Consider the following 13,537-nt stretch of genomic DNA (forward strand, 5'->3'; position numbering starts at 1 on the left):
CCGCCGTCCCGCACTGCTCAGAAGGATGGCAGGAGGATCGGAACAAAATGATGCTAGCACGACCTCCTTTTTCGATCCCATCATAAGCCTTTGATCCTTATGCAAGTTCGTGCGAAGGGCTGACATTCCGCCGCTAAGTCAAGCACTGGCCCGTCCCGGCAAGTGGGAGCCAATGCCGTCCCATCTTGTGTCTCGATGGCGTGCAGACCATCGCAGAGCTAGTCAAGGGGTTGTCCCCCCCAAGCTGCTCTCCCTTCACAGCACCGGCAGTCTAGAAGGGGCCGGCCCAAAATCGAGCCCAGGACCTGATTTTACGTGTCTCTGGCGTACGTCAGCTCTATCAGTCGGCTTCTTTAGATCCAGCTCGAACAAGGAATAATTAGCACGTGTATGTGTTGTTGGAGGTCAATGCTGTAGGAGGTAGCAAGTTGTGGCCTGGCATTCCGTGTTGCACGGCGGTTTCGTCAATAGCGTAGTCGTATGTCTTATTCCTTCAGCCCAGCTGCTCGAACTACTCGCTGGGAGTAAAACCTACTGAGCTCCATCTCAAAACTTTCTTTCTGCATTCCTCTTACATTTGTCTGTCTTTCTCGTGGTGCGTTTGTGAAAATAGGCTCATGTAGCCGTGCCCCCCATTACGATGATCCGCCGATATGTGAGCCCGCGGCGACGGCCGTCGCGTTTCCGACTCCCCAGCTGGCTTTGGCTGCTTCTCGCGTTCGGTGCGATGGAGTCGGTACTTCATTGCAGAACCTTCAATGCGCCACGGCCAACCATCGAGCAAGATCAGCCCTTCTACACGTCTTGTCGCGAACCAGATGTGACAGGCAAACGTGAGAATGGAGTTTTGGTGATGTTGGCGAAGAACTCGGAGCTCAAGGAAGCCAACCATACGGTCGCCTCGCTTGAGAAGCACTTCAACCGGTGGTTCCACTACCCGATCGTCTTCCTCAACAACGAGCCATTCGACGACCGTTTTATCGAAGTGTTGAACAGTACGGCGAGCGGAGGAGCAACATTTGAAGTGATTCCGCAGGAGGACTGGACATTTCCCGCGTGGGTCAACCAAACAGCCGCGAAGAGCAGTATCGTTGAGCAAGGGGCGCGGGGCACCATGCATGCAGGCCAGGAAGGTTACCACCATATGTGCCGTTTCTATTCAGGGTCAGTGACAATCCCCTAACGTCCAGCTTAAGCTTCTTGGGGGCGCGTACTGACTTTGATGCCTGCAGGAGTTTCTACCAGCTCGAAGCTTTGCAAAAGTACAAATGGTACTGGAGACTGGAACCCGATGTCGATTTCCTCTGCTCGATTACCTACGATCCGTTCGTGGAGATGGCTCGGCGGAAGAAGGTATACGGCTTTACAATCTCCTTATGGGAAGAATGGGACACGGTGCCGTCACTCTTTCGACACACGGCCGAGTTCAAGGAGGCGTTCGATCTGGCGTCTTCGGCATTGTGGAAGGCCATGATGGAACCATCATGGCTTCCGTATCCACTGCGGCCGCTGATGAGCCTGCTGCCACACCGCGATCAATCTGGCGACGCCTGGAGCGGCTGCCACTATTGGAGCAACTTCGAGATAGCGGATCTCGACTTCTTCCGCGGAAAACAGTATCAGGCTTTCTTCAAGGCGCTCGATGATACGGGAGGTTTCTATTTTGAAAGGGTAAGTGGTTTTCCAACGGTATTTTTATTCAGTATTTTGTGGTGGGCAAAGAATCGGACTTGGAAAAGAAGGCTCGGAGATGAAGAAGCTGAAGGATGTCGTTGGAGAATTGGAATGACAAGAAAGCCAAGCTTCTGCCTTCCTTCTCCACCGTGAGCTTTGATGCTCCTTCTTCCAAGACCTGCCGAGCCGCATCTCGTCCAACCACGTTCTCTCCCCTGTGGCCGAACCCTTGGCAGCCTGAAGCAGATCACTAACCAGGATTTTACGTTGCATTTAGTGGGGTGACGCCGCTGTACACTCACTGGCCGTCGGCATGCTTCTCGACGCGGACAAAGTGCATCATTTTGAGGATTTTGGATATAGGCACGACGAACTATTTCAATGCCCGGCCAATGCGCCAGACGGGCAATTACCTGAGTCACAGGCGCTTGGGAATGTGTCGTCATACTCAACACCAATTGATGGAGGAATTGGGTGTCGATGTGAGTGCGATGGCAAAGTAAGGAGGAATCACAACGGATACTGCCTCAATAAGTTGAAGGAGCCGAACACTGCGCAGCGACCATGGTTTCCTTGGACGTTGTGATGTTACTTGGAGTGCTTGGATAGTCGCGCGATGGTAGAGACACACAGAAGTATACCCATGTTTTGTTAGAGTACATAGAAGAAGGATTCGTTGATACAGAAATCTAAGCCCAGGTCGAGATCTTGTTCAGATCCGCTTCCGTCTAGACCAATAACTCCAGGCACCTATAGTCACACACGTACATTACAAGTTCTATCTCATCAAGGAGGCTGGCGCAGCTCCTAGTCTTCATCAGAGTCATACTTGCCTTGGTAGTCCCCAAGCAAGATATCGTCCACCGCGAGTCCCGACGTGTTGTTCCGTAGCCACTCTGTTTCAATTCGAAAGAAAATCCATACCCATCGTCTGAACACCTCAAGTGACTGCAATAAGAAGATGGAACTCTCAAAGTCGGTGAACTTGTCCAAGTGTGCGTTCAGCTTGAGCGACCAGGTACACCGCAGCATCAAGTCCATTCCGATCACGGCGTAGTAGATAACAGGCTGCTGGAAAATAAGCCGCCGGCGAAGCCCGAACGGGTGCTCCGGATTGTTGCGTTCACGCGCCGACGAGAATAGAGTCAGGTCCCAATCCTTGGCAACATCCCAATACCACGAGTAAAGGGAGTTGACCAGCACTGCCACCAGCCATGCTCTGTTCAATCCAGGCGCTGGCTGATCAGCCGGAACGCTTCGCTGTAGTGCGCTGAAGATGATAACGGGGAAAGCCGTGGCGTATTTGGTGGCGTTGGCCAGATGCTGTCCGCCCCAACCCACTGACTCCTTGTAAGGCGCTCTTCGGACTCGAAAGTACTCGATGATGCACTGCCTGAATCGTATCGCGAATGGCACTGCCATGATGAGCGGCACTATCACCGTTCCGCCGCAGTTTCTGTCCGGTCGCGCAGTTGAAGACCCAGACGGCGTGAAGAACATGCAAAGGACCACGTAGAGGTCTCCCAGGATCTTGGAGTAGCTCGTCAATACATCGGCGAGCAGGATATCTCCGAATTTCCCATCCTTTGCTTCTGCTATGCCTCCGATGCTCACGCGTCGCAGCGTAGCGAGGAACCGCGATCGTCCACCTTGCGAAAAGTTGCGGATGGGGACGAAGAAGAGGGCCGCAAGGGCGACCAGGTAGGTCATCGGTAACCAGTCATATTCAATTACGAGGGCGGGGGTTCGACGGGAGAAGATCCAGAAAGTCGAAATCGAGAGCAAAAAGACCGTCGAAAGTACGGTCGCGAGGCGGTAGGTCGATAGGTGATGCGCCGGTTGTGTCGGAGAGGATCGCGAGGGATATCGAATCAGGGAGGGCACATCGATCTTGACTTTGTGCAGGTAGTGGAGGTTGACACCCCAGCCCCATACGGCTATGCCATAGTCAGCGTGTTATTTCAGTCTGCGCGCAGTCGCGACCTACCGAGAACAATAATAAACCCAATGCGATAGGGTAGGGGGAAGGTCAAGCTGAACGAGTCGAGCTGCGACTCAACCTTGGGATCACCGTCCATGGTTGCTGGTGGAAGGGGGAAGAGGCATCGAGTGAAGAAAAGGAAAGGCGGACTCTCTGGAGCCAAAATTCGAGTGCAAAGGAGTGACGAGAATACAAAGAAAATTCATACGAATTAAAGTCCGAGTCGCTCAAGACGTGGATCTAAAGCTTCGAGATCGACCTGGAAAAGAGGATAGTTTGTCCCGTACTCTGTACTGTTCAGGAGGTAAATTGTCCTGTACGTCTTATCGTTATCAATCAGGCGGATGGTCTGTGCCTCAAGGGACCTTACGTACCACAGACTGCGCTGCAATGACGTCTGGGGTAATTCTTAGCTAACTGACTGGGTCGAGATGCTTTCATGGTGATTCCAACTCATGCGCATTACCATAGTCTCACGAAATGAGCATTGCCTAATCGTTTTGAGGATGTCTGGAGAGTTCAAAAGCGTTACTTCACTTTTGTACCCAAGATAAAACCTTGCAAGACGAGAGGTAACCTCGGGGCCGAAAGCTGAGGCAAATGAGGTTTCCCTTACTAGCATGTAAGCAGATAATTTGAAGCCATAGGCCCATGGCTTTTACATGCGACGTGCAATGGGGCCCTCATAAACATAGGTATTCTGATCGAATCCTCAATCGAAGGCGGCATTGAGGACTCCACATCGCTGTCGGACCCTAGATGCCGGGCCTGGCGGGCTTTCGGATTCGAGTGTCATGTCTCCAGCATTAATTGCAAATACACGGTGTGATTAAGATTGCCCGAAACTTCTCACTTGACTAGTAAAATCAGTTCCTTGCAGTAAGAATGTTAGGGCGGCGACGCTCAAGACTATGCCACTTGATACCAGCGGAGACGAGGTCTTTCGTGACTACTAAGCAGACATGTCAACGACAAAGTGACTTGGGAGACGCCATACATTAGAGCTATAACATCTGAGGGTATAAGGGCGCACTTGGCTTCAGTTCTGAAGTCATCACGGGTGTAGATGAGGAAGGCATTGTCGATGACCGCCATGCAGTACGGGCTATGTAGGCTGTATAGGAATAGCAAATCCTGGACGGTGAGCTATGGTTCCGTATAAGTCACGGTTTCCACGGGCACTTCCTTTGAAGGCGCAGTGTTTTTCCTTCTCCAGTCGGCTTCCGGTGGTGTAGTACCTAACTCCGAACTTGACACTGCAGATTCGAGGTGTAGGTGAGAAGCATTACACTAAGAAGTGTTTCCTACACTGATTGTTAGCCATTGATAGTCCGATGCTTAGCATCATTTCCTACTTCCATCAGAAATACATCGTCCTCCTCGCGTGTCAAATTCAGCCAGTCGCTCCAGGTGGTTCTGTGGTACAGCGGATACATTCCCCCCACCCCCTAACAAGGTAAGCTTGCTTGCCAAGCTATATTCTGAAGTTGCTGTTGGTAATATTTTCGATGAAGTTCTACGTTCGTATCACCAAGTTCCAAGGAGCAGATAAAGATGATCTAGTGGTGGTTGGCAATGTAAAGAATCTTCGGACTTTGATAGAACCAGTGAAGTGGATGCAGTAGAAAGTGGCATGAAATGGCTCATTCACTCGTGCTCATGCTATTCGAATCGTATTTATTTCCCCTCCCAAGATACTGATACATTATTGAAGACGTGCCTAAACATTTTGAATCATGATAGACTTAAGGAGCCTGTACAGATACCGCCATGCTCATGACTAGTATGCAAATGAGGGTATTCGCACGAAGAACTAGGAATTCTTCATTTGCTAGCTTGCAGGAACAAGTGTTCACAAAGTGATCAACGCTGAGCAATTTCAATCCCCCCTACATGCGAAAGATGCGAATTGTCCAACATGAACCAATCATCACAGTCATTGGCCCGTCTGTAATTTTGCGATGCTAGCGAGCATTTGTTCACAACATGGTGGCGCCGCTGATGAGGAGAGTCTGCATAGCTGTTTCCTAGATTACACGAGTCTGTAGTGAGGTATGTTTCAGGGGTAGAAGGCGTGGCACAGAGACTGTTGCATTTAAATATCATTGCAGTCTATCAATCGCTCACTCGAGGTATCTAAATGATTGAAATGTCTAGCTTCATTGACAATGAGAACAGCTAACTAGGTACTGAGGTATCCTTACAGGCCCGTCATGGCCTCAATCAAAAACAAGCTATACTAGCAGTCCAGCAGGAAAAAAAAGCCAGTAGAAAAGCCACTCCAAACGACGAAGATGCGGCTCGGGTTCCCAAATCATGCTTTTCCCGCCCTCCCAGGCCGCAACAGCATCTGGTATCTCTCCAGCCTCCCAATTTACTCCAAACGCCACTTGGCAGAGTGCCATTTCCAGGACCGACCCCAAAACGTAGTCCAACAGAGAGAAAGAACGGTTACTTTACATGCCAAGCCTCCAAAAGCTATGCATTAATCGAGTGGTCTTCGCCAAAGCAAGCAGCGATCGTCTATGCCTCCACCGCAACAGCCGGGGCGCTGACTGCTGCGGGCTCGGGCTGGTTGAGCTCCTCTTCCTCGGCAATCTCGCCGCCTGCTTCGCGTTCAGCCCAGGCTCCCCAGAGACCACGCTTGGCGCGGACTTTGATAGGTGCGCCGAGAGTCTCGCCCTGCTCAACCTTGATCGCGTCCTTCGTGGCCAAAACGAGACATTCGAAAAACATCTTGGTGGCGTCGGCCTTCGTCGTTCTCCCCTCGGGAAGTAGGTCCTGGAAGACCACGGCAGTCTTCTTGCGCTTGTCGGCGTCGTGCTCGGCGTCGGGGCCAAAAATGTCTCTTAGTACGTGGACAGCATGCTTGGTACCCATGGAAACCGGACCACTGTCCTGAGGGTGAACGACAGGAGCTGTTGTCTCGTCAAAGTCGGGCATGGCGCTTCCTTCGCGCGAAACAGGTCGACCGGTGTTGTCGTCGTCTCCTCCGAAGGCAATACCCTCCTCATCAGCAGGAATTTCAAGGATAGTACCATCTGCTGCGATGCTTTGGTTGCCCAACCCGGCATCCTCGACAGCAAACGCGTCGTCCTCTTCGACATTCAGGCGAGGCGACTTAGATGTGGCGCCGTTGTCACTCTCCACATCAGCGATTCCGCTGTCCCGCTTCCTCTTCAGCTCGTTTGATCGGCTGACAGCCTCGAGCGAGAGCATTCCTCTCAGCTCAGGTGCCCAACCGGCACTGCGACCGTCTAGCATGATGTTCGAGACGAAGCCGCCACTCTTTTGCATCTCCATTAGAGCCAGAACGAAAGGATCTCTAGGCAAGAACGATTGAGCTCTGAGGATGTTGGCGTGGTTGGCTTGTTGGTCTTTGATGTGAGTGCTTGAAAGCATCGTCTGCTCGTCAGGCAACAGAACCTTCCTCTTCTTGGCTCGTTGAGGATGACGAATGACTGTGTGCTCCTCCTCCTCATCTGGCTCATAGAGATCTGTGTGCTGGATACGGGAGTATTCCTCCTCAACCTCTCTCGCGAACTCCGGGTCGATTTCTGACAGTGGTGATTCGGAGATACGACCACGCGGCATATCCAGAGGACCGCCAGCAAGACCGGGAACGACAGATTGATCGCCGAGAGGGAATTGGAAGTCGTCATCGCCCATTTGAATGTCACCCTCCTCGTCAGCGATGCGGACGGTGTCGTCGCCAAAGTCAAGGTTCAGTCCCAGTGAAGGCTCACGTTCGGGCTGGTCCTTGCCTCGCGGCATAATGTCGAGCTCGCTGAACATGTCGTCCTCGACTGAGCGAGCCAGAGGCGCGTCTCTTCCCATTTCGATAGTCGTATCCATGCGGGTGGGTCGCTCATCAATATCCATGCCAAAGTCGAGTTCAAGATCGAGATCTTCCATTGGTGCAAGCTCCAGTTCGTCATCGAGGGTGTCCGCCTGGTTGAGGAATTGGCTGTTGTTGAAATCCTCCTGAAGGTTAATGTCGCGGTTGCTAACACGCCCCTTGCGACCGACTGGCGTAGCTGTGACATCGTCCATTTGCGACAAAAGCCAAGCGGCATCAGGAGGCGGCGGGAGATCCAGGTTGTCTAGTGGAGTAATCTTGTCAGGCAGCAGCAGCGCTTCGCGGTTGTTGACGTAGAGATTGGCGACTGCCATATCGTGATTGTCACTCGAGCGGAAGGCCTATAAAAGTCAGTAAAACGCGTCAAATATCCAAGCGGGAGGCAAGAAGCGCACCATCTTGATCTTCATTGAAGCTTCATTGCAATCCTCGAGCAGATAACGGGCTTTGCGATTGTAGATTCTGACAACACCTAGCAGCAACTGGCCACTTAAACGAAGAGCCATCGGGGCCTGGCCAGGCGTAATGATAGCCTCTACACTGTCCGGCAGGTTGGACTGCAAAATGTGCGTCTTTGAAAGCTTGCGCTCAATGTTGGCCGACAGCCAAACGCGGGCCAACGGCCCGCTCTTCTGGAGAAGCGTCTCCGAATAGAACATGGCGGCGACAACGGTTCGTGACGCGAGGGTGTTGATGCAAGAGGCAAGAAGCAAGAGCTACTGCTCGTGAGGTATATAGGCAGCGACGCGCGCCGGTGTTGGAGGGGTGGTTGCGGAAGCTCTCGTAAACACGAAAACGCGTTGTTATGGGGAATCGGGTCGCGTTGGGGATGTAGCGGTCGGGGCGAAGTCTAACACGCGCGGAGTACGAGGCGCGGTGACATGAAGCAAGTCGTGAGGATCGCGAAAGGCTGAAGAGTAAGTTGCAGCGATAGCAATAGTAGCAAGAGCGCGATGTGCAGCGATGAGGGAGATGGAGGAAATGAGCAGGAGGGGGGGGAGTCAAGGTGTGGTGGTCTTCTCTCTCTCGACGCCGTGCCGGTGGACGCAAATTGACGGGGCTGGGATTGGGCAGGGATTGGTCCGCGCAGAATTTGGTGGCACCAGCCACATCACGTGAGGCCGTTGCTCCGCTCTTGGATCATCAACTCGCTGACCCGGCGACCATCCCGGAAGCAGCGGGTCAAAGGTATCTTTCCGTCCTGTGGCGGTGTGAAGAGTACATGGTAGGGATGCCAACTTCCCATTCCTTATCTAATCATTTTCAGGTACGAGGAGGACCGGAGCTTTACCAACAAGGAAGCTGTAAGTCGAAGCAGGCACCATGCATGGTGAATACCACTCGAGGTGTCAAGGTACCGCGGAACGTGCAGCTCGAGTTGGGTTTCTAACAGAATATCCTTTTGCCTCGTTCATCTCACCCGCAACGCATCATTCATATGCGGTAAACATCTGAGCTGCAGCTACTACTGTAAGCTGAGCTGAGGAATCTCGAGGCGAGGAGTTCCTCCTGCTACAGGTCCGTTTGGAGCCACACATGAGATGAAACCAAAATTGGGTAGTGTGAGCTCTCGAGATATCATTGGAGGCCCTGTGTCTCCAATTTGAATCCCCAACATGATCACCATGCTTTGGGACCTGGAGGCCCTGGCTAAATCTGGCGTGCAGTAAGTAAAATTGTCTTTCAAAGATGAATGTTGGTGTCACCTCGCGCTACGATATGGAAACTCTAGAAACTCACTCGGTGCAACTGACCTTGATGGTGAAAGGTCCCGTGCATTTTCTCCTCCATACAGACTTGAGCAAGGCAGGAGTAGTAAGATAGGTACACTGGCATTGGCACCTAGTCGTCAAATCAGAACCGTTCGTTCCCTTAGATATCTATCTATGGCTTGGATAACTTGACGTTGCAGTCATGAGACATGTAACTGAAATCGTGCATGCCCTTGTCTGGATTGCTCACGGCACTGGAGCGCAGCCATCCACGGGGGATGTGCGGAGCGGCGACACTGCTCCCGAGTCCTCGTTCCAGGGCCCCCTGTACAACAGCCACGGACCCGCCGTACTAAGCGTCGCGTTGGCACGCCGCACGCCCTGTCCCTGGTACCAGATTTGGCCATGCATCTGCTATCCCAGCCGAAGGCACACGTTTTCTCATCTTTTACCACGACATCCGCTTGCCTTCACTCAGTCACCAGCTTCCACGAAACTATGTCTTCGGACCTAGCTCCCCGCAATTGATACCTTGGCGAAAAAGGACCTTTAGTCCTCCGAAATCGAACGTACTCTGACTTCCGACGACATATCCTTTCGCTTGGGCGCATGCCTCCTTTTCGCCTCGTACACTGACAGATGATCGGCGCTGGGCGTTCTGTAACTATTCCAAGGTCGTGACCGAGGGATTTCTGCCTCGCCATACGCAGATATGCAGTGGCCGTGGCATAAAAGGAAGGACTCCGACGATGGCGAAGCTTTATTGCCTCTGGCGGCCAAGATGCCGAGCATCAACGGTTTGACCATGGACCCTATGGAGACGGAATCATCGCGATCTAGGCCAGGCCACATTCGAACCACATCAGCGCAGTCAAGAGTAATGGGCCCCCCTCAACTTCCGTATCCTCGATATCTAGCTAATTTCTGTCTGCATAGAGCACCGCCGACGAGTTCTCCTCGATGAGTTCCGCAGAAGCCGCCAGCCGCCTTCAAACATCACTTACCCACGGTCTATCGCCAACCGAAGCCTTGACTCGACTCAGTGACTACGGTCCGAACGAGATCCCCCACGAACCTCCAGAACCGCTATGGCTTCGTTTCATCAAACAATTCCAGGAGCCGCTTATCTTATTGTTGCTTGTGTCGGCCGGAGCATCCTTGTTCTTGGGCAACATGGATGATGCAGTCAGCATCACAGTCGCCGTGACCATCGTGGTCTCGGTCGGTTTTGTGCAAGAATACCGCTCAGAGAAGTCGATAGAGGCTCTCAGTCATTTGGTTCCGGCCCACGCCCATCTGGTCCGCTCAGCTATCAGCAAGACACCCGGCAGCGCCAAAACTCCGACTTGGCCACCACAGGGGCCTATGGACGGCACAGAGTCAGTCGGATCTACCACGCCTGGGGAAGAAATGCTGGAAGCAACCTCATCAAAGGTCATGGCCTCACAGCTTGTGCCGGGAGATTTGGTCTACTTCACCACGGGCGATCGTATTCCGGCGGATATTCGGGTCACCAAGGCAGCAGATCTCACGATTGATGAGTCAAATCTCACAGGAGAAAACGAGCCTGTGCGGATCACCGCAGAGACGAAGGCGCGGAGCCTCTTGTCCCCTGCATATGGTGCAGACACGCTTCAGCTTCCGAGCCCATCCGCCTTGTCCGACAATCGTGATGCAGGTGGGAGTGGCGAGAATAACATCGCCTGGATGGGCACGCTGGTGAGGTCCGGTCACGGCCAGGGCATTGTTTTTGCAACGGGTGGACAAACCAACTTCGGAACAATTGCGACTAGCGTGTCTGGAACAGAGAGTCCTCGTTCGCCTCTCCAACTCTCCATGGACGACCTAGGCTCTCAGCTCAGCAAAGCGTCGTTCGTTGTCATTGGACTCATTTCGCTAGTCGGCTGGCTTCAAGGAAAAAAGCTGTTGGAAATCTTTACTATTTCGATCTCTCTTGCTGTTGCAGCTATTCCAGAAGGTCTGCCAATTATCGTAACCGTAACTCTGGCTCTTGGCGTTCATAGGATGGCTCGCCATAACGCCATCGTACGCAGAATGCCCAAGGTAGAGACTTTGGGCTCAGTAAATGTCGTTTGTACCGACAAGACAGGTATGTGGCGAAAGGACTAGATGGAGATTGAACCAGCTGGTTGCTGACATGCTGCAGGTACTCTTACCATGAACCACATGACAACCGCCAAAATGTGGTACTTTGGTGCTAACGATGCCATCGATGTCGAGTCCGATGACGAAGCGACGGAAACCAAGCCTGATCCTGCCACTCTACGTATTTTACGGATTGGTAACATTGCGAACAATGGTCGTTTAGCACAGCAGTATACCGAAAACGGTGCAGCTGCAAGAGCTGTGTTATCGTCAACTCAAGGAGCTGACTTCACTTCGACTTACACGCGCTGGTGTGGCCAACCTACGGACGTTGCCATGCTCGACTTGCTTGACAGATTCAAGGAACACGACGTTCGCGAGTCTATCGGCCCGCGTCTGACGGAGACCCCCTTCAGTTCTGAGCGGAAATGGATGGGTGTTACCATTGGAACTAACGATAAGGAGTTCGCCTACATGAAGGGATCCATCGACAGAATTCTCGAAGCTTGTGACACCTATCTCACTCGGGACGGCCGAGAGATTGTCCTTGACTCTACGCGTCGTGAAGAGGCCCTACAAGCTGCTGAGACTATGGCGTCAAAGGGCCTCCGCGTACTTGCATTCGCCAGTGGCGGAGTTTCTAGATCCAGGGGCAGAGCAGCACTTGCGCCGACTAGTCGAACCAACACCCCTCAACCCGTCGATGAAACCTACAGGGGCTTGACGTTTGCTGGTCTGGTCGGCATGAGCGATCCGCCAAGGCCAGGTGTTGGCAAGTCAATTAGGAGACTTCTGCGCGGAGGTGTCAGAGTCGTCATGATAACAGGAGATGCCGAGACGACCGCCGTGGCGATTGGCAGGCAGCTTGGCATGCCGATTGCGAAGCCAATCGAATACGCCTCTAATCAATCTGCAGTTCGGCCAGTCCTGAGGGGAGAGGACGTTGATAATATGTCAGAAGAGGAGCTCTCCCACGCCATTCAGCACACTACCATCTTTGCTCGCACGAATCCGGACCATAAGCTCAAGATCATTCGGGCTTTCCAGGCCAGAGGTGATATTGTCGCCATGACTGGAGACGGCGTCAACGACGCACCAGCACTGAAAAGAGCGGATATCGGCATTTCAATGGGCTTACACGGGACTGATGTGGCCAAGGAGGCTGCCGATATGATTCTCACGGATGACGATTTCTCAACAATCCTTCGAGCGATCGAAGAGGGCAAGGGAATCTTCAACAATATCCAGAACTTTTTGACATTCCAGCTGAGCACAAGCGCAGCCGGTTTAACTCTGGTACTTATCTGCACAATACTCGGATTCAAATCGCCCCTGAATGCTATGCAGATCCTTTGGATCAGTAAGTCTTTTCGTTTCTAGAGAAGGTTGTGCTCAGACTAACAATTTCCCAGACATCATCATGGATGGCCCACCTGCTCAGTCGCTTGGCGTAGAATCCGTTGATGCCGATGTGATGAATCGGCCTCCTCGGAAGCGGAACGATGCAGTCCTCACGAGGGCTCTGCTCTACAGGGTCATGACCTCGGCATTCATCATTATGGCGGGCACGATGCTCGTGTATAGACGCGAGATGCTTGCCGATGGCGAGGTTAATCGCCGCGATACAACCATGACCTTTACTTGCTTTGTATTATTTGACATGTTCAACGCAATGGCCTGCCGATCCGAGTCAAAGTCGGTTCTGCGGGGCGAGGTTGGGCTCTTCTCGAACACCTTATTCAACTGGGCGGTCTCTCTCAGCATTGCGGGCCAATTACTTGTCATTTACTTCCCTTGGCTCCAGGAGGTTTTCCAGACAGAGGCTTTGGGCTTATTCGATCTGTTGGGACTTTTGATGCTTTGCAGCACGGTGTTTTGGGCGGATGAGTTTAGAAAGTACTGGAAGTATGCCAGACGGCGCATGGGGGGCGGTTACAGTCAGGCAGTGTAGACCAAGACGCGGAAGCATCACTCATGTGAAGGTACGGGGGAATCGTACCAGTCAACGGCCTTAGCATATATGTAAAACTCTGAATACGGTAAATAATTTTAACGGCCTTTCCAAAATTCAGTTGCAAAATCACTCCCTGCTTTCGTCCGATGCTCTGGAATAGGACAACTGTGCAGATCAGCCCAAAGTTTGTTCCTCCCTTGCGCCCACACCTTGACCTCGCTTATCGGTGAGCTAGGTTCACCGAACCTCCT

General features: G+C 52.5%; 4 protein-coding genes across 4 annotated transcripts; 2 read left to right on the forward strand and 2 right to left on the reverse strand.

Moving 5' to 3' along the window:
- Positions 1–640: 640 nt before the first annotated feature.
- On the forward strand, positions 641–2,177 carry HER10_EVM0002423 (glycolipid 2-alpha-mannosyltransferase; the record flags this gene model as incomplete). Its single annotated transcript, XM_035472135.1, has 3 exons — positions 641–1,164; positions 1,233–1,675; positions 1,933–2,177. 3 exons carry the CDS (start codon positions 641–643, stop codon positions 2,175–2,177), a joined length of 1,212 nt encoding a protein of 403 aa, XP_035334718.1.
- On the reverse strand, positions 1,649–3,937 carry HER10_EVM0009072 (EXS family protein). Its single transcript, XM_035478571.1, has 2 exons — positions 3,662–3,937; positions 1,649–3,611 (listed from the first exon to the last, which is right to left on the reverse strand). The coding sequence occupies exons 1-2, from the start codon at positions 3,750–3,752 to the stop codon at positions 2,482–2,484; spliced, it is 1,221 nt and encodes a 406-aa protein (XP_035335210.1). The 5' UTR covers positions 3,753–3,937; the 3' UTR covers positions 1,649–2,481.
- Positions 3,938–5,863: 1,926 nt separating this feature from the next.
- Positions 5,864–8,540, reverse strand: HER10_EVM0011192 (uncharacterized protein). Its single transcript, XM_035480630.1, has 2 exons — positions 7,910–8,540; positions 5,864–7,855 (listed from the first exon to the last, which is right to left on the reverse strand). The coding sequence occupies exons 1-2, from the start codon at positions 8,171–8,173 to the stop codon at positions 6,179–6,181; spliced, it is 1,941 nt and encodes a 646-aa protein (XP_035335354.1). The 5' UTR covers positions 8,174–8,540; the 3' UTR covers positions 5,864–6,178.
- Positions 8,541–9,689: 1,149 nt separating this feature from the next.
- HER10_EVM0004415 (calcium-transporting P-type ATPase) lies at positions 9,690–13,297 on the forward strand. Its single transcript, XM_035474063.1, has 4 exons — positions 9,690–10,103; positions 10,163–11,336; positions 11,394–12,692; positions 12,745–13,297. The coding sequence occupies exons 1-4, from the start codon at positions 9,939–9,941 to the stop codon at positions 13,281–13,283; spliced, it is 3,177 nt and encodes a 1,058-aa protein (XP_035334870.1). The 5' UTR covers positions 9,690–9,938; the 3' UTR covers positions 13,284–13,297.
- The last annotated feature ends 240 nt before the right edge of the window (positions 13,298–13,537 follow it).

This window comes from Colletotrichum scovillei, assembly GCF_011075155.1.
Source record: "Colletotrichum scovillei strain TJNH1 chromosome Unknown Contig00004, whole genome shotgun sequence".
Classification (NCBI taxonomy): domain Eukaryota; kingdom Fungi; phylum Ascomycota; class Sordariomycetes; order Glomerellales; family Glomerellaceae; genus Colletotrichum; species Colletotrichum scovillei.

Bases quoted from the DNA above. Each gene is read 5' to 3' on its own strand.
- HER10_EVM0009072 (XM_035478571.1), bottom strand. From the start codon at position 3,752: ATGGACGGTGATCCCAAGGTTGAGTCGCAGCTCGACTCGTTCAGCTTG. The intron at 3,612-3,661 runs GTAGGTCGCGAC...ACTATGGCATAG, and splicing joins TGGGTTTATTATTGTTCTCG to CCGTATGGGGCTGGGGTGTC.
- HER10_EVM0011192 (XM_035480630.1), bottom strand. From the start codon at position 8,173: ATGTTCTATTCGGAGACGCTTCTCCAGAAGAGCGGGCCGTTGGCCCGC. The intron at 7,856-7,909 runs GTGCGCTTCTTG...TGACTTTTATAG, and splicing joins CTTCAATGAAGATCAAGATG to GCCTTCCGCTCGAGTGACAA.
- HER10_EVM0004415 (XM_035474063.1), top strand. From the start codon at position 9,939: ATGCAGTGGCCGTGGCATAAAAGGAAGGACTCCGACGATGGCGAAGCT. The intron at 11,337-11,393 runs GTATGTGGCGAA...GACATGCTGCAG, and splicing joins CGTTTGTACCGACAAGACAG to GTACTCTTACCATGAACCAC. The intron at 12,693-12,744 runs GTAAGTCTTTTC...ACAATTTCCCAG, and splicing joins TATGCAGATCCTTTGGATCA to ACATCATCATGGATGGCCCA.